The sequence below is a fragment of the Phocoena phocoena genome, chromosome 14 (genome assembly GCF_963924675.1).
Source record: "Phocoena phocoena chromosome 14, mPhoPho1.1, whole genome shotgun sequence".
In the NCBI taxonomy this organism is placed as follows: Eukaryota; Metazoa; Chordata; class Mammalia; order Artiodactyla; family Phocoenidae; genus Phocoena; species Phocoena phocoena.
Window position 1 is genome coordinate 68,446,667 of NC_089232.1, and position 23,004 is coordinate 68,469,670.

The following is a 23,004-nucleotide window of genomic DNA, read 5'->3' on the forward strand; positions in this document are numbered from 1 at the left end:
CAAGAAGACAGTTAGATATATGAGTTTGGAGTTCAGAGGAGAGATCTAGCTGGAGATATGAATTTGAGAGTCATCAGTGTATAGATGGTATTTAAAGCCATGAGACAGGATGAGATCACTGAGGTCTGCGCTCCGAGGGCACTCCAACATTGAGAGGATCCATTTTACATAATTTATCTCTTGTCTTCCATCTCTCTGTACCCCTAAAACTTGTTTTGAGACAAGCTTAATACAAACCCATGTTTACATTTCCATGGCAATAGACTATGATGTCAACTAAAACCCTGTGTTATCCTTTTACATGCTCCAATTAAAAGTGATGGCTGGAGAGGTAAGGCTCATGTTCAACCAAGCATCTAAATTTAATCCTTGGCAAGTCAGGAAATGATTGCTTAATTCTCAAAAGATTTTAATTGGAAGGTGGCATAAGTGAATTTAGAAGCTTTTCGATCCAAAGTGGATGAAATGTTGGACCTAGATTACTTAAAAAAAAAAAAAAAAGGCCAAAATTTTATACTGTACCTAGAAAAGGTTACATGTGTTTGACATATTACGGTACCCTCTAACCTGCCTTCCACCAGAAGCTTCTTGACTTGTCAAATTTAGAACAGAAAAATCTCTTTGTAGTTACTTTTTCAGGAAAGTAAAAGCCAGAGGAATGTTGGTCCAAGAAGTATCGTGCGTTCCCAATAGTAGAATCCTTCAGTATTCTTTCTGCCCCTTAAATTGGTCTTCAAAGTTGCTTATCAGTTACCAATCAATCTTTAAATTAATGTTTCATTAAACATGTTTCTGTCAACTGAATTCCCTAAATTCAAATGAAATCATTCATGGGAAATTTGCTAATTTTGGTCCCTTCAAAGAAAATATATGTTAAAAGGTAAATTACGTATGACAAAGAAAGAGCACCTATTGTTTGGTATTACTAAGCAGTCCCTTTTGCAATCCATTACTTGGCCAGCTCTTCGTACCCTAGTATCTGCATTCTAGGGAGAGCAAGGTGAAGTGGGCTTTTGTGATGAACGTTGCTCCAGTATTTTGATTACTTGTACGTAATACTGAAATACTGAGAGCGTGCTAAGTGCTAGGGATACTGCAATTAGTATAACATGGTCATTGCTCTTGAGGAATTTATAGTCCAAAGAAGGCAGACGCAAAGATAGATCATTGTAGTATGGTGTGCTAAGTACCTGCAGATTCTGTGGAAGAACAGGGGAAAGTTCCTGGATAAGATGCCTCCTGAGCCAAGTCTTGAAAAATAAGCAGGTGCTAATCCAGGGGGAAAAAAAGAAGAAGAATCAGATAGACCTAGAGGGCATTATGCTAAGTGGAATAAGTCAGACAAATCCTGTTTGAGATCACTTATATGTGGGATCTTAAAAAAAATGTATTTCATTTAAAAACTAAGCTCATAGATACAAAGAACAGATGGGTGGTTGCCAGAGGTAGGGGTGGGGGTGAGTGAAACGGGTAGGGGATCAAAAGGAACAAACTCCCAGTTATAAAATAAATAGGTGACAGGGATGTAATGTACAACAGCGTGACTATAGTTAACAATACAGTATTGCTAAGAGAGTAGATTTTTAAAGTTTTCATTTAAAAAAATTGAGAGAAAGTTGATTGTCAAAGAAAGTAGCATAGAATGATTTAAAGACCATGGCAGTGGAATCCTAAGTCCAGAATTCAGATTTAGGCTCATCTGCCTAACAGCTGTGTACATTTTGATAAGCCATTACTTTTTTGAGTTCTCACTTCCTTCCTAAGACAGAAATGATGATAATGCCTATCCTGACCCGTCTTACAAATGTATTGTGAAGCTCAAATACAATATAATCAGTTCTTGATTATTCGTGATGATGGTAATGTGAAAGAAGCATGAGCACTAAAAACCAAACATAGTAGGTAAATTAACGTTTTTAATAACTGATTCCAGAATACATTATTTTTGTGTGCTGATTTAGCCTTCTGATCATATTTTGCTTACAATAAAATTAATTCCATTTATAGTTCTTTTACCTACACCAGCGGATGGCAGGAAGAACTAACCTAGAGATAATTACAATGTGGTGACAGGAGTCATTTTGAAATTTAAAATTTACTATAATTAACTGGCAAAATAGAAAATAAAATCTTGGTTTATAGTTATTTGACACTGTCATGCTTTGCTTGTCTTCTTCAATGAATTAAAACATTTTTCATCAGGAACTTTGATAAATGTCTCCGCAATTCTTTCTGCTCCTTTCTTTCTGCATCCTGATTGTCCCACATACCTTTATGCCATCCTATAGTTGTCCAGTCCCCACTCGCTAATCCCCCATACACATACATATATGTATTTCTCCTGCCCTCTCCTCTTGCACCTTGTAGTTCCAAAATTGGCTCACTCAGCACCTCCCTATCCAAGCTTTTATTCTTTCTCCAGGACTTTTCTCAGCTGGGAGTAAGGAGGTATATATATATATATATAATTATTCAAAAAGACTAGTTGACATTAGATGGCGTTTTAGTTTTTATATTTTTAATACTTTGACCTGTATGCCTCTGGTACCTTCTGTACTCAGTCCTCTATCCCACATTGGAAGACTGAAGAGAGATGTGAGCCTGTTTTGTCCCTGTTATTCTGACCACATTTGTTTAATAACCATTCTATTTGGGCTACAGTCATACATAGCACTTTTGCCCTGCTCTCACCTCATTGTATGATTTTTTTTTTTAATGTGGAGCCATATGCTTATTTGCTTTTTTTTTTTTTTTTTTGGTTGTGCTGGGTCTTAGTTGCAGCAGGTAGGCTCCTTAGTTGTGGCAGGTGGGCACCTTAGTTGCAGCTCACCAGCTCTTTAGTTGTGGCATGTGAACCCTTAGTTACGGCATGCATGTGGGATCTAGTCCCCTGACCAGGGATAGAACCTGGGCCCCCTACATTGGGAGCACGGAGTCTTAACCACTGTGCCACCAAGGAAGTCCCTGTATGATTTATTATGTATGTGGGATTCTGTCATCCCAACTAAGTGTCTTTTAAGGTGTAGAACATTCATTCAAAAATATTTACTTCTGACCATATTAGAATAACTAGTGTAAGACTTACCTTCCCACCATAAACAACAAGAAAATGGGACAAAACATATGAAGCAACTGTTTCTGATATTGGACAACAGTAGTGTTATCCAGAAGAGAAAGGAAACAAACAAGGTAAGTCCTGGAGGCACGTTACTGACCATCGCACAGAGAGGAGGAACTCAAGGGAAGCATGGCAGCATCAGTGAGTTGAGAAAACTGAGTTCGTAACTTAGGAAGACTACGGTGGCTAGGATTTATGGGAACATATACTGGAAGAGAAGGAGCTAATCAGGGGAAGGTCCAGAAATCTGTAAAGGAGTCCCCTTGAGTCTGTTGCTAAATGCTAAATGGACATACATAGAAACTCCACAAAGCTGGGCAACTACTGGAGAGCTCTGAGCTGAGCATGTCCCAGAAATTGTACAGGAATGGGAGGTGTTGAGTTCTGTCCAGCCAGAGACATTGTTGAACCCCTGGAGCATTCAGTGGAGATCCAAGAAGGATCACAATTTAGTTAGAAGGGGTAAACTTGCCCTAAAGTAAAGGTACTCTAAACTCACTGTAACAACTCTCAAAAACATTCCTCAAAGGATCAAACAGATCCACAAATTAACTGCCTGAAGAAGTTCAACCCTTTGGAAAAATACAATAGAATTAAGACACCCGATGTAACATTTGCAATGTTTCGCATTAAATCAAAAGTCATTAGACATGCAAAGAATCAAGAAAATGTTATCCCTAACTGAGGGAAAAAAAAGTCAAAACCAACACAGAAATGACAGGGATGATGGAATTCACAGAAAGGAATTTTAGAAGAGCCCTTGTAAATATGCTCAGTGATTTAAAGAAGAACTTGAACATAATGAGGAGAAAAGTGGAAGACATATAAAAGAACCAAATAGAGATTTAAGAAATGAAAGGTGCAGTATTTGAAATGAAAAATTCATTTGATGGGCTTATCAGCAGAGTAGACATTAGAGAAGAAAGGATCACTGTACTTGAAGACAGTGAATAGAGATTATCTAAATTGAAGCGTAGAGGAAAAAATTGACTGAGCAAAATGCACAGAGCCTCTGTGATATGAGACAAGCAGTCTATCATGTGTAAATGGAATCTAAGAAGAAAACAAGAGTGGGAGAGGCACAAAAACTATTTGAAGAAACAATGGCTGAATTTTTTTCAAATGTTATGAAAAATATAAACACATAGATCTAAGAATTTCAATGAACCCCAAGTAGGATAAACATAATGTAAACCATAGCAAAGCACACTGTAATCAAATTCCTGCAAACCAATTAGAAACTCTTAAAAGCAACCCGAGGGAAAAATACATATTACATAAGGGGAGAAAAGATTGACTGCAGACTTATTATTAGAAACAATGCAATCCAGAAAAAAATGAAATCTTTAAAGTACTGGAAAAATAAATTGTCAACATAAAATTCTATATCCTTCAAATATGTTGGGGAAATAAAGACAGGAAAACAATAGCCAAGAGAATTTATTACTAGAAACTTGCACTACAATAAATAAACCCTAGATCAGTCACTTATAAAAAATAGAAAAAAAGAGGTGGAGTTAATAACACATCAGTAGTGAAGAAGAAATGGAATACAATTAATCCAAAAGAAGCTAGGGCAAGAGGAAAGAAATAAGTGAGTGTTGTAACGTTGGGCAATGATATTGCTATGAAGAAGATTGTTGGGGTGCGATGCTCCATGAATGTTTTCACATTTGTGCATGATCATGACTTCCTGAGAAAGAAGGTTGGCACTTGGATTAAAGAATGTTTGAACAGCAAACAAACTGTACAAGTCAGAGATCTCTGGAGAGATTTAGAGACTTTTTCTTTGGATACATTTATTTACATTCTAGGGACTGTAAACCTAAAGACCTCCCCCTCCTTTCCCCTAAGCGGATTTGTTTACATTACAGAGCAAAAGTCAGTAGGTCATATTCTTCTCCCCTCCCTCCCTCCCTCTCTCTGCCCCACCCCACCCGAGAGGGGAGGAAGAGCAGCAGCTGTGTCAGATGTCCTACATCAACTCCCAAAATTCATGATTTAAAGATTTCTCTCATCATGTCACCCCACAGGGGATTGGGACATGGAGAACTAACACAATTAAGAGTAATCAAAAGGCTGGATCTGATCCAAAATCCTAGTGTTATTTGTCAGAATGAATGAATGAATACTTTACAAAAATTCAATTAGGAAGGGGGTATCTCACCTGTAAGGTGGTCTGGGAAGGCCTCTCCAAGGAGGTAACATTTGAACAGAGATGTGAATGAAAAGCCATGTAAGACCACAACGTGGGAGAAAAGCATAACATGCTTGGCTTTACTGGCTCTCCCAATGCCTAGCACACTTTCTCACACATAAGCAAAATTTAAATAAATAAGGGTCAAGTATATGACACTCTGAAAGGCTGGCCACTTCTGACTAGAGTATTGTTTATCTATTCTATAAATTCAAGAGTAGCTGCATCTTCAGACAAAATGACGTTTTAGCCACAGGCTTGTTAGCTAGACAAAGATATGAGTTAGAAATCAAAATCAGTTAAGAACCAGCTAAAGCATAATTCATGTTTCATTTCCTTAAATAAATCATACGTGTACATATGCAAATTTAGGGTTAGGCACCGCAAAATGAAGTTTTAGCTGCAAGGCTAAGTTCTTTTTACAGAGGTAGAAATAGGTATCACTAGCTTGGTTTGGGAATTACCCCATACTTGTAAATGTGACATACACAAATGCTGGGAAGAATAGATATGGTTGAAAAATACAGGCAGTAGGAGTAATAAATGAGCATAATGAATGTTAACTGGGTGGTCACTAATGGTACAATCCCCTGTTAACAGGGGTGTACAGTGTCAGAAGCTTACAGCCAGAAGAGGAAAGGATGGAATTCAAAAGCCAAAAAGCAGCATATTCCTTGACTTTTGGCTGGAGCCAGTATCAGTGTAACCTCTTTGGTCAAAACGCTTCTTATCCCTGTTTCACCAGGTCATTCCTTCCTTTGATATGAATCATCTCTGAGAATCTGTAACAGGCACATCATTGTCAAGAAGTTAAAAGCAATTGATAAGTTGTTCTGGTAACACCTGTCAGTGAAATAACTCAGAGTACAAAACCCAGGCATTTAAGGAGTTGACAAGTATTATTAAACCTGTTTTGCAAGAGAAGAAGCTGGTTCAAAGAGGGAAAAGCTGTCAAAGGTAATGCAGTCTGTAAGTGGCTCAGGCCTCGTTCCTCATACAACCAAACTCTAACTGCATGACCTCTCATGGCCCAGAAGACTGGGAGGCCACCTGAACATTTATCAGTGCTTCCTTCTGTCCAACTTTAAAATATCATGACATTTTAAAGTTACGAATTTGTTTTAAATTCAAATATATTTCTTATGACTGGTTTTCTCCTTCATTCAGAAATTTACACTATTTAAAAATTTTAAATGGTAGCAACAGTATATTTCTACCAGTACTGCTACCCCTTTTATTTTTTTTCCTTTGAGCACTTAATTGGTCTGTCTTTGACACCCTACTAAGAGCTCATGTTTGAATTGGGAAGAATTATGATGATGCTTTCATACAGCGGATGGTGCTTTGTGCAGGTCCTTTCCTCAACCTGACCTTAACTTCATGATTTTAATAAAGAAAAAAAGATAGAAAAACCTAATTCAAAGTAAATTAGGATCTATAATTCAGAAATGCTTCTGCCCATTTGTAACTAATGTTCCAGTTGCTCTCCACTTCACTTTCCACTCTTTAGTTCATTCACTTTTAAAAAATAATAAATCAGCAATAAACTGTCTTTCAACAGAAAGCAGGGCAATAAGACAAAGGCTTGAGTGCACATCCTCTGTGCTGGACTGTAATCCAGGGAGCGAGAGTGAGGGCCAGGGAAAGTGAAGCCAGGAAGCAGAAGAGCTTATACCAAGATACTTGATGTGTTTAACAGGTTGCTCTGTCCTTCAGAACAGCCAGAAACAGAAACAGAAATCTTGGAGTGGGGAGAGGATGGCCCTGGGCAAGGCTCTATTAGGCTGCACCTGCAAGAAGCCAGCCGGAGGCAACTGGCGGCTAGAAAAAGATGCGGCGAGGCCAGATGAATCTGAAGTAGTAACAAGTGGCTTCCCATGAAACACAAAGATATTCTTGTTGAATATAGTAGGTCCCCTACATACGAAACTTCAAGTTGTGAACTTGCCGAGATGCGAACGTGCGTTCCATCAACGTCAGGCATGAGTTAAATTGCAGCTTACCCTCCGTCTCCTATTGCTGATGATCCTACCATCTCCCACCTCCTCTCCCTCCTCCAGTCAGTAACTCTTCTTGCCTGTTCACTCAGTTCCAGCCCCTGTATGCCAGCTGTTGTACTGTACTACCATACTTTTCAAGGTACTGGACCGTGAGATTAAAATGTTTTATTTTTTGTGTTTGCTTGTTTTTTATGTATTATTTGTATGAAAAGTATTGTAAACCTATTATTACAGTACAGTACCATATAGCCGATTGTGTTAGTTGGGTACCTAAGCTAACTTTGTTGGACTTAACGAACAAATTGGACTTACGAATGCGTTCTCGGAATGGAACTCGTTCGTAAGTAGGGGACTTACTGTACTTCCGTGCACTTTTGCCCCCCACTCCCATCCTTCTCATGGGTATCTGTCATTAACATTTCATTTCCTATGCATTTATAGATCATATGAGAACATGTATCTTTTTCCTTTTAAGAAACATGAATCAGGGCTTCCCTGGTGGTGCAGTGGTTGAGAGTCCGCCTGCCGATGCAGGGGACACAGGTTCGTGCCCCGGTCCGGGAAGATCCCACAGGCCGTGGAGCAGCTGGGCCCGTGAGCCATGGCCGCTGGGCCTGCGTGTCCAGCGCCTATGCCCCACAACAGGAGAGGCCACAATAGTGAGAGGCCCGCGTACCGCAGAAAAAAAAAGAGAAACATGAATCAGGTCATACTAATCTTATTCTGTGACATATTTTTTTCACTCATGTGTTATTAGCATCACAGTTAGGTTTTATCTCATTGTCAGCAAGCTTATTTTGCCCTTAGGAGGTTCATTGGAAAACACTGATTTAACATTTGTTGAATTAATGTGTGAATGAAGGAATGATAGTATGAGTTCTAGTTACAGTTCTTGCTTATAGAAAGGAATGCTGCCAGTATTGGGAATGCAGTGGGCAAGGTCTTGTAAAACATGGAATTTTTATTGCCAGACAATTGAACAGTCATCCCAGCCTCTTCCTCATTCGTCAACACCTCCACATCTTCAATTCAGAGGAAAGAACGGATGCCATACAGGGGAGACATGGAAAGGAGATGTAGGGGTAGAAAAATAATCTTCCCTCTACCTTTCTAAGTTCTTGGCTGAGACCCCTGTAATGAAAAACAAATAAGAGAAAAACAAACAAATTTATTAATGTATCCCTCAGGTATACACGGGAGATACCCAGGGAAAAAATGAATCCCCAAGGTGACTTAGAATTCGTGATTAAATAACATCTCAATAGGGAAGGGGGAGGGGAGTGTAGGTCTCTCAGGGGAGAGTGAATGATTTTTAGGTCAGATGAATGGCCCCTTAGAAGAATAGATGGGAGTTGTGACAGTCTGTGACAGTGTCTGTCTAGGCGTGGTATTGACTTCTAGTCTCTCCTGTGACAAGAGTCCATCCTCTCTGGTTGATGCAACTCCCAGGAAGGGGATTTATGGCAGTTGAGTTCCTTTGGGAGGATCTGTCCGTAGGCAGATAAGGGGAGTTCAGAGAAAGCCTCTCCCTGCATTTGCCGTTTTTCACGTGCCTACAGTCAAGATAATCAATATACCAAAGCAGCATATTTTGCAGTAGCACGTCTTTCTCCAGTCATATTTTGGAGTAGCATATTCTGCTACCTCAGAGATAACAGGAGACTCTTACAAAGGTTCATTCAGTCAGCAAATGGGGATAAGATGGTGCAGACATTGGTCCCTATCCTCATGCAGGGCAAGGCGACAACTGAGGGAGGAAGGAAGTAAGAATAGGACGAAGATGTAGAAGGGAAAGAAAATAGTAGTGTTCCAAAGGAGTGAGGAATTTCAGTGATGGCTAAATTAGTACAGCGCTTGTGTTAATATAAGTTGTTTAGAAATGAGTTTAAATCCCAGCCATCTGCTCCCACATCAAACACATACACGCAGTACCCCTGATTTCACTCCTCCCCCACATACACGTACATCCCAGTAATAATCTGGTGATATATTTTTCATGCCACAGTTGATAATAAAAAATACACTTAATTCAAACCAGTGAGTTATGACCCAGATCTAAGTATAAATATAGTGGAAGTCATAAGTTTCTTTAGTGACAGTCTTACTAATTATTTTGGCCTGTTTTTAGCCACATTGGATATTTTTTCTTTTTAAGGTTGCTATGAATGTTGTTTGCAGCAGCATCAATAAGCCAAGAATTCATATAGTTACTCAATCACACAGATTACTCATCATTGCCTGTTCATAACAGAATCCTAAAATGTTTAAGATTTCTGATGCAAATCAAAATCTCATCATCACTTGTCATTGCTAAATTAAATGACAGGATAATAACATTACATTAAAACCATTTTTCTCTTGATTGAGTACCTTTTTCAGAAGTGAACCTTGTAGATGTATATTTTTTTCATCAGTACTATAAATGCATTTAGAATCCAAGATAAAAATAGAATTGAAAAGGGGAGGAGTAGAGTGGGATGTTTTCAAATTATTGATAAGTCTCTTTTGAATCTCAAATAACCATATTTGACAGGGCACTGCTAGGGAATGGAGTAGTTTTGGCCCAATTTATTGAGACTTTTAGAAATACATAAAGGAGGTTCATAGGTCAAACTTCGTTTTTATTGACACGATCATGTGTTCTTGGCATCAGTCATATGTCATTCCATTGCAGACAGGCTGTTTTCAGTTAGATCACAGCCTAGGTGGGAAGTGAATGTAAATTTCTAATCTGCTAAAACAGAGTAGGTTCTCAGTTGAGTTATTGTGAACTTCTCTCTTGGTCTTTCTTTCCTGTCTAAAGCTAATTAACCTTTGGGGCACACCTGCCATCTCTCCATTGGCTCCGTCTGGCCCTTGGCCCTCTTTGTGGCCAGTCAACCAGTCCTCATGCCACTTGAGCCGATCTTCTCCACTTGCCCCTATACCCAGAGCTCCTTTTCCATTTAAAGTCATCTGTTCTTCAAAGATTTTGTTTCCTCACATCTTCCACCTTCAGTGTTATGAAAATCATATCCTGGAGCAAGTCTTTTACGCTTTTTGCCTCGTTTAATATTATCATTAGAGAGTAACGTCAGTAAAAATCCTTAGCACTTGGAGAAGTCAGTGAAGGTACAGACTGAAACAGGATTGGCTATGAGTTGACAATAATTGAATCTGGGTGATGGGTACATGGGGATAGGGTAAGTCAATATAACATTTCCTCTAGTTTTATATGTTTGGAATTTTCCATAGTAAAAATTTTAAACTAAACTTAGATCTTTAGAATGCTTTTATATATTATATATATATATATATATATATATATATATGCTCTTTTTGAGTCAGTGCATGAATTGGGTGGTATACAGGATGGACTAGGACCAAAACCTAATCCTGCCATCTAAATACCCCACCCCCACCCCACCCCCAAGGAAACAAATAAGATTCTTTAGTGCCCGGCATTGCAACTTCCCTCTTCTCCTTAGGTCCTGAACAGGACTACCAGAATCCTGGCACACTTCCTGCTTCTTGTAAATGACCACATAAACCTGTACAGAAATGCACAATAACTTGGTCCCATTTATTAAGTCCCACCGTGAATAAAGTTCTGTGCTGGGCATTGGGAAGGGTGAATATGAAGTTACTTCCCTCCAAGAGTTCCCCAAGATGGAAAACAGAGGCACCCGTGAACAACCCTGATGCAGTACAGACTCTAAGAGCCGTCACGTGAAGTAGAGCTACAGCAGTATGACTGTAGGGCAGTGGGGGAGAGAAGAGTTTTGTCAAGCAGACGCGTTCTTGACAGTGATGCGAACTACTGAATGTTATCTTCAAGGAAAAGGTAATCTTTCCTGCTTCTGCTTGCAGTTCTGGCTGCTAAGACTAGAGCTCCATCAGTAAACTTCCCTCTGTCTTCTGAAGAGCTTAAATTGGTTGCAGTTTCCAATGTGCTTTTTTTTTTTCTCCTTCTCTTTTAAAATTATGATAGCCTTACTTCTCGTCTGCCAAAAACTGGTGAAACCATCCATGGTCATAAGTTTTTTATTGGCTTTGGAGGGAAAGGTGCCAACCAGTGTGTCCAAGCAGCTAGGCTTGGAGCAAAGACATCTATGGTGTGCAAGGTAAGTGTAAAGTATGGTGGAGAGGGTTCTAGAGGCGAGAACCCGGTTTAAGACATGAGCTCATTTTTTTTAACGATTTTAAAGTGAACAATTTAGTGGCATTTAGTGCATTCACAGTGTTGTACAACCACCATTTCTATCTAGTTCCAGAACATTTCCATCATTCCAAAGTAAAAACTCCTTGCCCATTAAGCAGTTTCTCCCCATTCCCCCCTCCCCTCAGCCCCTGGCAACCACCAATCTGCCTTCTGTCTCTACGGATTTATCTATTCTGGATATTTCCTATAAATGGAATTATATGATATGTGACATTTTGTGCCTGGCTTCTTTCACTTAGCATAATGTTTTCAAGGTTCATCTACCTTATAGCATGTATTAGTACTTTATTCCTTTTGTGGCTGAGTAATATTCCATTGTATATACCACAATTTCTTTATCCATTTATGTGCTGATGGGCTGTTCCCACCTTTTGGCTGTTGTGAACAGTGCTGCTATAAACAAGTACATGTACATGCATGTTTCAGTATCTGTATGAGTCTTTGAGAGGTTCGTGGTTTTTTAAATTTATTTATTTTTATTTATTTTTGGCTGTATTGGGTCTTCATCGCTGCACGCAGGCTTTCTCTAGTTGCAGCGAGCGGGGGCTACTCTTCGTTGCGGTGCACAGGCTTCTCATTGCAGTGGCTTCACTTGTTGCGGTGCACAGGCTCTAGGCATGCGGGCTTCAGTAGTTGTGGCTCGCGGGCTCTAGAGCACAGGCTCAGTAGTTGTGGTGCACGGGCTTAGTTGCTCCACGGCATGTGGGATGTTCCCAGACTAGGGATCGAACCCGTGTCCCCTGCATTGGCAGGCAGATCCTTAACCACTGCGCTACCAGGGAAGCCCAGGTTCGTTGTTTTTAAAGATTTAAATAGGAGAGAGTAATCTTCCTTGTCCTTCATATTAGTTTCTACCTCACTGAATCCTCTGGGAAGTAGCAGTCCTCAAATAACTTAATGCTGCATTCCCTGAATTTAATTAGTTTATAACTGGAGTGTAAGAAGTGAGGGGAATTAGCCTACTCCAGTGGTTTTCTGTGGTCCAGCTTCTAAACAACAGCATAAATCATCCTGTTTTTAGCAGGTTTCACTCCACTGACACAGCTCTTGGAAACTTGGTCTAATAACTGATGATTTACTCATCTCTAAGCTATTTTCTTCTAATGCTGTATCTTGGATCAGAAAGGAATCTGGGGGACTTCCCTGGTGGTGCAGTGGTTAAGAATCCACCTGCCAATGCAGGAGACACAGGTTCCATCCCTGGTCTGGGAAGATCCCACAGGCCATGGAGCGACAAAGCCCGTGCACCACAACTGCTGAGCCCGCACACCATAGAGCCCGTGAGCTGCAACTACTGGGCCCGTATGCCTTCTGTTCCTTTCACATCCACTCCCATGGTTTCATGATTCATTTCCCAAGTTCAGTTTCACAATTCAAATATTTCTATTTTGCATTTTGGGAAATGTTCGAGTAAGGAGGCTGGTTAAACAGAGGTGCTATTTGTTTTATTCTGGTCTGTGTATGATGGTTATGTGAGCACCTGTACAATTTTGAAAGTTCTTTATATCTACTGTGACTGATTTAGTTGTCTGTTGTTTAGCCCCACAGTGGAATCTAGCCTGGGTGTCTGTACAGAAAGGACATGGGAACATGGCTTCAGCTAAAACCTATACAAGGTTACTTTGCTTAGGTACCCTGGGACCTTTAGACATGGATTTATTTAAGCTTAAACAGACTGCATCATATTCTTAGACTTCTTAAAAAGAAAAAATATCTTTTATAATAAGAGTTATTGTTATCCATTAATCATAGTACTTCATTCAATTATGAAGTATATTTTTATTTAGCAAATTAGCCAAACTGCCTTATAGCAGGTTTCTTAAAGATAACAAATTCCAAGTAGAAAACCAAAATCATGAAATTACTCAAGCTAAAAATAAACAGATGGAGCAAAAGAAAAACAGGTAGAAAATTTTCTTAGCAGCCTTAACTTACTACTGCCCTGCAACAAGCTCAGATTCAAGCTCTGATGGAGGAGCGCTGGCACAGGCTCAACATCCAACACTGAGCTAAGGGGAAATATTTGTCAGGACATTGTGATGAAGGCTATTAAGCAGGAATCCATCGAGATGCGTACAGTGACACGTGTAATGAAACACTTCAAGCAGTTAAGCGTTGTGTAGTCAGTACTCACCTGAGTCATGGGCCAAGGCCACAGTCTGAGGATCATAGGGAGCCCCACCCTCCCTATCCCACCCCTCTAGGTGGTCACAAAGCACCGAGCTCATCTCCCTGTGCTATGCGGCTGCTTCCCACTAGCTATCTGTTTTACATTTGGTAGTGTATATATGTCCATGCCACTCTCTCACTTCGTAAAGGACTTTTTAAATAGGACTCAGATCTCCATTGCTTTTTGTCCCCGTTTCAATACAATAAATATTATAAGCCTGGGCATAGATATGCTCCCAGTTGGCTATATTGTTCTTATGAAAGGAATAAGATACATGGTTATATATATATGTGTGTATGTGTGTATGCATATATATATATATATTTTTTTTGGCCACACCAGGCAGCTTGTGGGATCTTAGTTCCCCAACCAGAGATCAAACCCACACCCTCGGCAGTGAAAGCATGGAGTCCTAACCACTGTACCACCAGGGAATTCTCAAGATACGTGGTTATATTAAACAGCATTATTTACACCAAACCATTAATGGAGCTGTTATGTTTTTACTAAAATAATAATAGTAATACAGTCTCATTTTTAAAATAATGCACCCACCTGCTTGCTTCCATGGTCAATTGCTTTTCTGTTGAAGATAGGCAGCAACAGGAAGAATTAGAAGTGTCTGGGAGAACTAGATGGGCAGGAAAGTAGTTGATAAGATTGACTCCAAGCAGCAGTAGCCCTGCCCCTACCCCAAGAGAAGCAGCCATAGTAGCAGCAGTAGAGCCATGATGATGATGATGATAACACCAAGTCATATTACTTAATCCTTTAAAGTTTTAAATGTCCTTTCATGCATATTATTTTATTTTACCCTCGCAGCAACCTGGCTGGGTCTTTCCAGATAAGGAAACTGAAGCCTGTAGACGGTTAAAGTGGCTTGCCCCAGATCACACAGCTAATGTGAAGGGACTTCTGACTTCCATGACACAAATGAAAATATTGTCTTCCTATTCTTAGGCTTTTTTCACTACTTGTACTTTGTAATGTGTCACTACAACCTCCATGCGAAGTTAATGGAGCTAGAGTCAACTTCTTCTAATCCTCAACAGTGTTGCTATTTTTCCATTTATTTTTGACAGGAGAATACCAAAGAAGGCAAAAACAAAGCATTTTATTTCCACTTCTCATGTAGAACTTAGAAGGCCAGCCAACAGATTTGCCAGGAAATCACTATTAGAATAAATCTGGAACCATCACAATCACTGAGGGATGTAGCCAATCAGGTAATTCTCTGGGCAGGAAGAAGACAGGCAGCTACTGCAGCCTCTAAAATACAGCTGCAGCAAGCCTGCAAAAGCTTCCACAGCCTGAGCATGAAATCCCTTCCTAATTAGGCCTCCGATGCACACGATATTCCACCCGGTGTTATAGCTGTGTCTCCATGTCTTATTTTCCCTCCAATATCATCCATTTCTTGAGGGCAAAACTCCATGTTTTGGTTTCTTCCTCCCCTCCAACAATTCTTCCGAACCCTGGCACTTCCTAATATTTGTAATATCAGCACCATTTATCAAGCCTGCCCTTGGTATTCACCTTAAACAGATTTTGCCTGTATAAAACTGATACGGAAGGGTAGAGAAGTTCCTTTGCTCTAATTTGTATCAGGCTCCACATGCCTAGGGATGGCCTTTCTTAATTCCTACAGCATTCTTATAATGATACTTTCCCAACTATACAACACTTTTGATTACCCATGGGAGAGAGTTAAATAATGTAAATAAATTTTTTTTTTTTTAAGATGAGATAACAAAGATTTTGTTTTCTTGTGTGAGTCTTTGACCTAAGAAACAGGATGCCTTGGCTCTTACCTGGTAGATAATGGCCAGCCTTCCATAAAGGAAACCTTTAGTCGATGACCTCCTTCTACCAGGGGACTCTCCCCACAGCAACCTTCTGTACTTCACTGTAGAGACAGAAATTCTGCTAATAACAACTTATATATTATTTGAGATTATTGCCTAATCAGCATTTCCACCAGAAAAGGAGCACAGGGAAAAGTGTTCCTTGAGGAAGAAGGCGTCAGAGGTGGCATTTAAGTCAGAGGTCAGCAAACTGTGTCCCATGGGGCAAATCTTGGTCACCATGTACTTTTGCAAGTAAAGTTTTATTGGAACACAGCCATACCCATTTGTTTATGGATTGTCTTTGGCTGTTTTCACACTACGATAGCAGAGCTGAATAGGTGCAGGAGAGACCATCTGGCCTGCAATGTCTAAATCATTACTACCTATCTGGCCCTTGACAGAAAAAATTTTCTGACCCTTAACCTAGACAGTCTAAAAGCTTACCAGGAAATGTTATCGTCACTCATTGAGGTTCTTGATCAAGTTAACCTCTAGGTTTCTTTCTGTTGATATGTCCAAAGAGGAGCAGAATATACCAGGAGTGCTGACACCTAGATAGAGACGTTATCCACTGACCAAGCACTCATCTGCAGGACAGAAAAATAGAAGTATAGTTCAGGTGTGGCAAGCCTAAAAGCCTATGGGGCCAAACAGGTAACATACATTGCAGTAGGCCAGGTGGGGGCTATGGTGAACTAGAGAGCATGTGCTCACTAATGAGATAGGTTCAGCTCTGTTGTCTTGCAAGAATGTAGGCCTGGTGTTTACCAGGACCTCTAAATTTTCAGGACTTCCCAGAAACGTGTTTGTTTTTGTGGAGTCTCCTGATATTTAAATGGTGACAAGCTGGTTAAAAGTAAAAATAGGAGGAGATCCACACAAAAACCTGCACATGGATGTTTATAGCAGCTTAATTCACAATTGCCAAAACTTGGAAGCAACCAAGGTGTCCTTCAGTGGGTGAATGGGGAAATAAACGGTACATCCATGCCATGGAATATCAGTCAGCACTCAAAAGAAATGAGTGATCAGGCCACAAAAAGACATGGAGGAACCTCAGATGCATATTACTAAGTGAAAGAAGCCATTCTGAAAAGGCTACACGGTGTATGATTCCAATTATATGGCATTCTGGAAAAGACAAAACTATGGAGACAGTGAAAAGATCAGAAGTTTCTAGGGGCTAAGAGGAGGGAGGGATGAATAGGCAGAGCACGGAGGATTTTTAGGGCAGTGAAGCTACTCTGTATGAGCCTATAATGGTGGATACATGTCTATACGTTTGCCAAAGCCCAAAGAATGTACAGTCCCAGAATGGACCCAGATGTAAGTATGGAGTTTGTGTGATAATGATGTGTCAATATAGATTCATTGATTGTAAAAAATGTGAAACCCTAATCATGTTGTCTGTGAATGGAAGAGTCCAAAGGAAAAATCGAAGTGTCATTACCAGAATGGATGCTAGGATGCAAAACAACAGAATTCCACTACACCAACTTACCCAAGTTAGCAAGGACTTTAAATTAAATTCCCTCCTCTTTGCCCCATGTCAGGGTCAGTGGAGAAGATAAGAAGATTCTAAAACACCAGGCAGGTCATTACAAAGATGCCTTCATTTATACTGAAGTATGAACAGCTGACATTCTTCATAAATATTGAGGATTGTTGATGGTGGACAGCTCTGTCTCAATGGCAATTTCCGTATGAAAAGATCAAAATGAGAGTGAAGCTACAGAACTTGTGACAGTCATTAAATGTTTCACGTTTTAGGCAGGATACAAATGGAACATTAATATATAACAATTATTTGGGCTGAAATCAAGTATAGCATCTTACATTAAGAGGATTAATTAGTTAATGTTTACAATGTACCATGCAGACATGCCCTTTTAAAATGCTAAGTATTCTAAAAACTACATTGTAGCATTTTACTCAATGTAAAAAATCTAATGTTCATCATTTCTTTGGTACAGGTTGGCAAAGATTCCTTTGGCAATGATTATATAGAAAACTTGAAACAGAATGATATTTCTACAGGTAAAATTTAATCTTTCTTAAAGTTAGTTTTTATAACTTTCTTCTGGAATCTGGTTACAAGTTGAAATTACAATAGAATTATTAGATCCTCCCCTGGTGGCCAGAGAATTTTTATGCACAGCTTTGTCTAGTCTTGCTTAAATATCCTTTGGTTAATTCTTTCATGTACGTTTCTCCAGACAGGAATAAAATGATAGGAGGTTACAAGCATTCATCTCATAGAAATGTTTCAAAAGTTGGGCTTCCCTGGTGGCACAGTGGTTGAGAGTCTGCCTGCCGATGCAGGGGACATGGGTTCGTGCCCCGGTCCGGGAAGATCCCACATGCCGCGGAGCGGCTGGGCCCGTGAGCTATGGCCGCTGAGCCTGCACATCCGGAGCCTGTGCTCCACAACGGGAGAGGCCACAACAGTGAAAGGCCCGCGTACCGCAAAAAAAAAAAAAAAAAAAAAAAGTAGGTGACAAGAGAAAACAGGTGCTGCATTCACAAAAGATATCTTAAGAAAAGTCATTGAATGTCATAGCTGGATATGATCTTAGAAACCACTGATGCTGATACCATCATTTCACAAAAGAGAAAACTGAAGGCCAGATTGGTTCTGAATTTGTCCAAGAGCACACAGTTAGCTAGAGCCAGAGCCAGGACTGGAGTGCAGGTCTTTGGCTCCAGTTCAAGGCTCTTTGCTGCTGCCAAAGGCTGCCTGATCAACATTTCCATTTACACGCCAGACCATAGTTCTTAATGAGATGCGAAGCTTATGAAAATGAAGAAAATCAAACAATCTCATTTTATGAGTTTGACCTTTAGTCTTTCATCTCAAGTCTGTCATTTCTTTCACTGAAGAAAAGAAATATGGTGGTCTAGAAAAATGCATATGTGTACAACTGTGAATAATCTGAAGGCATTGGAAGCGGGGGTGGTTTGCTGGGTTGCCACTAATGTAGAAAAAAGACGCAGCTAAGTGTGAAGACTTGTATTTTTCTCATTGTATAGGTGATGGGTATAAATTAGCACTAATTACTTATTTCTTTTTTATCATTCCAGATGGTTAAAGGTTAAAAAGTTTTTCCAAGGATTAGTGGTGCACTGAAATTGTTAAAATAGATTATCCTTGCCAGGCTGTACATACGTGACTGTGATTTCCTTTTTCTTTTAGAATTTACATATCAGACTAAAGATGCTGCGACAGGAACTGCTTCTATAATTGTCAGTAATGAAGGTATGTGTTTCACATATTGGAGTATCATTTCCAGAACTAGAGCAGAAGCATCAATTTTTACCCTATTCCTATGGATCTCTTACCATAACCACCACTCCAAGTTTTAATGTATGGTCTTTCCAATCTAAATATATATGTTGCCCTTTACTTATACTTCCCTAGTTGATCATTCAAATACAGAATTGTCCATCCAATACATATGAAGTGGTATAGTTGCCTCAAAATTATACTTATATTCTGTAGCATCCCATTACCCTTCATGTGAACCCAGAATTGATATTTCTCTCTAAAGTAGTTAAGTATTCATCTGTCATTTCAGTTACACTAAGTAAATAAATGTAAATAGATAGGTGCAAAAGAAAGTTGATGAATCATATTTATAGAATATTTACTGAGCAAATGGCAGCAACCAATTACTTCTAACTTATTGTTAGTGTTCAATTTTGTCTGCTCTTTAAACAGCAACCAAATCTCAAAAGTCTATATATACAGCTATGCCTGTCACGAAGCCTTGCAATAGTTGAAACATTTGTCTTTTAAAAACAGTAACTTCCAGGACTTCACTGGTGGCACAGTGGTTAAGAATCCACCTGCCAATGCAGGGGACACAGGTTCGTTCCCTGGTCCGGGAAGATCCCACGTGCCGCTGAGCAACTAAGCCCGTGTGCCACAACTGCTGAGCCCGCATGCCACAACTACTGAATCCCACGCACCTAGAGCCCATGCTCTGCAACAAGAGAAGCCACCACGATGAGAAGCCCATGCACCACAACGAAGAGTAGCCCCCACTCACTGCAACTAGAGAAACCCCGCGCACAACAACAAAGACCCAACACAGCCAAAAATAAATAAATTTATGGGGGGAAAGAAAACAGTAACTTCCCTTTACCCTCAAGTAAACTTTTCATAATTGCTGCCAACTATTTTAAGTATAAAAACACCTACATAAGATTTTTTTTCTTTTTCTTTTTTTGCGGTACGCGGGCCTCTCACTGCTGTGGCCTCTCCTGCCACGGAGCACAGGCTCCGGACGCGCAGGCTCAGCGGCCATGACTCACGGGCCCAGCCGCTCCACGGCACGCGGGATCCTCCCGGACCAGGGCACGAACCCGTGTCCCCTGCATCGGCAGGCAGACTCCCAACCACTGCACCACCAGGGAAGCCCTACATAAGATTTTTTAAAATTAGAATTAACATTCAGAAGGACCAAGCATTTCATGGAGCACCTAGGACAGAAGAACCTACTGCATTGTGAGAAGTCACGAGTGCGTTGTTTTAAATTAGGATTTCTCACAATATGTCTTTTATTTATAATGCAGTTTCACAAAATCATTTATCATGAAGTTATGGTATTTTTAGTTCTACTTTAGTGATCTCAAAGTTGCAATAACAACCCCCCAAAAAATATATTCCACTTACAGACAGTAGACAAAAGATTTCATTCTAACAACAGTCTGTGTCCATTATTTTAAGCTACATTTAAGTAATTATTGCTGCTAACAGCAGCTCATTCCCTGTCTTAAACCTCTTTTTTGTGTTCTAGGGATATCGAGTTCTGTTTCTTTCTTATCTGTGTAACAAAATACTGCATTTTCCGTGCAAAGATATTTAATATTGTGTATGGGGTGCCTGTTATGGTAGACTCTGTCTGGTTTATAGTGTATGGTAATGCCCTCGAGAGTATAGATTGTAGTAGAAGAGCTAACACAAATACCCAGAGAGGCAACAATCAGCATCTTTAAATGAAGGGATGAGTAGCAGTTTTGACAAGTTTAATTTGAGGCATGAACAAGCTCGCCATATGGCAGTGTCCACCAGACAAATTTCGTCTTGGGCTTTGTCACTCATCAGCCAAGGCCAGGCCAGAAATGTCTATTCAGGAGTCAGCAACACAGAGCAGCAGTTGACTATAGCAGAGAGAATGAGGTCACTGAAGGAGAAAGGCGAGGAGGTATGCTGTCTTTCAGTGTGCGGGTACTTTGAATTTTTCCAGTACTGAGATAGGGTTTATGCTGAACCATCCCCACTTTATTAAGTCCTCCTTGGCCAACAGACACATCTGTGGTAAGATGATAGGCCAGCATGTGTTCTGCGGTCAGAGGTAATTTTAGGTCACGTCTATACAAGATCAGCACAAGCAGCCTAGAGCACAGAAAAGACTGATGCAACTCATCCCCCTAGGTCAGGCTGTCCTATAGGATATAATGCAAGCCACGTCCATAATGTTACAGTTTCCATTAGCCACATTTTAAAAAGTAAAAAGGAACTGGTAAAATTAATCTTAATATATTCACTTAACTCAATAGATCCAAAATATTGTCCTTTCAACGTGTAATCAAAATGTTCCTTAAAATTAATGAGGGACTTCCCTGGTGGTGCAGTGCTTAAGAATCCGCCCACCAATGTAGGGGACACGGGTTCGAGCCCTGGTCCAGGAAGATCCCACATGCCGCAGAGCAACTAAGCCTGTGCGCTACAACTACTGAGCCTGCGCTCTAGAGCCCGCAAGCCACAACTACTAAAGCCTGCACGCCACAACTACTGAAGCCCACGCACCTAGAGCCCGTGCTCCACAGCAAGAGAAGCCGCTGCAATGAGAAGCCCACACACCGCAACAAAGAGTAGCCCCCACTCACCGCAACTAGAGAAAGCCCACGCGCAGCAACGAAGACCCAATGCAACCAAAAATAACTTAATTAATAAATTTAAATAAATAAAATTAATGAGATATTTTACCTTCTTTTCTTACAACTTAGTCTTTGAAATCTGCCACGTATTGTACGATTGAAGTACATTGCAGTCTAGACAAGCCACATTTCAAGTGCTCGGTCACCACATGTGGCTTGTGCTCATGACTACCGTATTGGACAGCACAGCTCCTGAGAGTTCACCTGACAGAGAAAATGCACCACCACGCCTCCCTCACTTGTGTGGGATTGTAGAGAGTGGGTCCAAGTGATAAGCATACAAGATTCCTTAGTCCTGCTTCTGTTTGATCTAGTACAGTATAGGCCAAATATCACTCTCTCCCCTGCCTTAAGTTATCTCATATAGTTTTTCATGTTTGATATCATAAAATGTGTTTTGATTTACAAAATCACTTTTCTGAATACCCTGGGGTACACACATGAACTGACTGCATGTTAAAGAGCATGAGTTTTTAGCATTAAGCAAGCTGATTCCTATTTATACTCATCATTATGACCTCTGTCATTTAGGATTCAGAATCTTAACCACATATATTGTACCAGCCATTTCCCATAAGAGAAAATTTTTAAGTATGTTATATATAATTCATCAGCTAATATTCTTTGTAAATATATAAGAATATTGATAAGGGAAATCTTTTGTTTTAGATTTTTTCTCAAGATGATCAGAATAACGTGATACCTACAGAGATGTAAAGGAAGATCCATTAGGAATACGAAATTTAACCTGAATGGCTTAGAAATGCTAGAATTAATACTTACAACACATTTTATATATAATGACTTTCTAAGGGTGATTTTAACATTGCAGGATGTCGTTGCTTGGTTTTGCTTGATTTTTAATATAAACATGTAGAAATTCTTTATAGGCCAGAATATCATCGTTATAGTGGCTGGAGCAAATTTACTTTTGAATCCTGAAGACCTGAGGGAAGCAGCCAGTGCCATTAGCAGAGCCAAAGTAATGATCTGCCAGCTAGAAGTAACTCCAGCAGCTTCTTTGGAAGCCCTGAGAATAGCCCACAGCAGTGGAGGTAATTCTACACATTTGTCCTTCTTTCTGTAAAAGCTTTTATCACTGTCTCAGTGAAAGTTAACCTTTCAAGTTAAGCAAAGCCATACTTTTTCTGCAGTAAAATATTCTTTCTCCCATCTGTGAGATTCACTGTCTTCCTGTAGTTCTCGATAATGTTAGAAAACCTTAAAAATAGTGAAAAAATAACATGAGTAGCATTTCTGATATTTTGAAATACAAATCTCCAATCTAGTTAGCAGAAATAATTCAGGTAGTAACTAGAATCTTTGAAGCAGCCCATTGTCCAAGATACACTCTTAAGTAGTAGAATGAGTTCCATTCTGACAAGCAGAGGTTAAGCTGCAGGTCATGTATAATCACTGCCCAGGTACATTTGGATAAATATCTCAAGGAACTGAAGATTTGTTCTTTCTCCTTTTTGTAAAACTTTATTGTCTTTTCTATAAACAGCAAAGGATTATTTATATGTAA

The 23,004-nt window shown here is 39.8% G+C and overlaps 1 protein-coding gene across 1 annotated transcript in view; it reads left to right on the forward strand.

The window, feature by feature from the left end:
• Window positions 1-23,004, forward strand: part of RBKS (ribokinase) — a 73,724-nt gene that overhangs the window by 5,376 nt on the left and 45,344 nt on the right. The window contains exons 2-5 of the mRNA XM_065891321.1: window positions 11,286-11,418; window positions 17,507-17,570; window positions 18,727-18,789; window positions 22,367-22,531. Of these exons, the coding sequence (XP_065747393.1) occupies window positions 11,286-11,418; window positions 17,507-17,570; window positions 18,727-18,789; window positions 22,367-22,531 (425 nt within the window). The remainder of the gene's footprint in view (window positions 1-11,285; window positions 11,419-17,506; window positions 17,571-18,726; window positions 18,790-22,366; window positions 22,532-23,004) is intronic.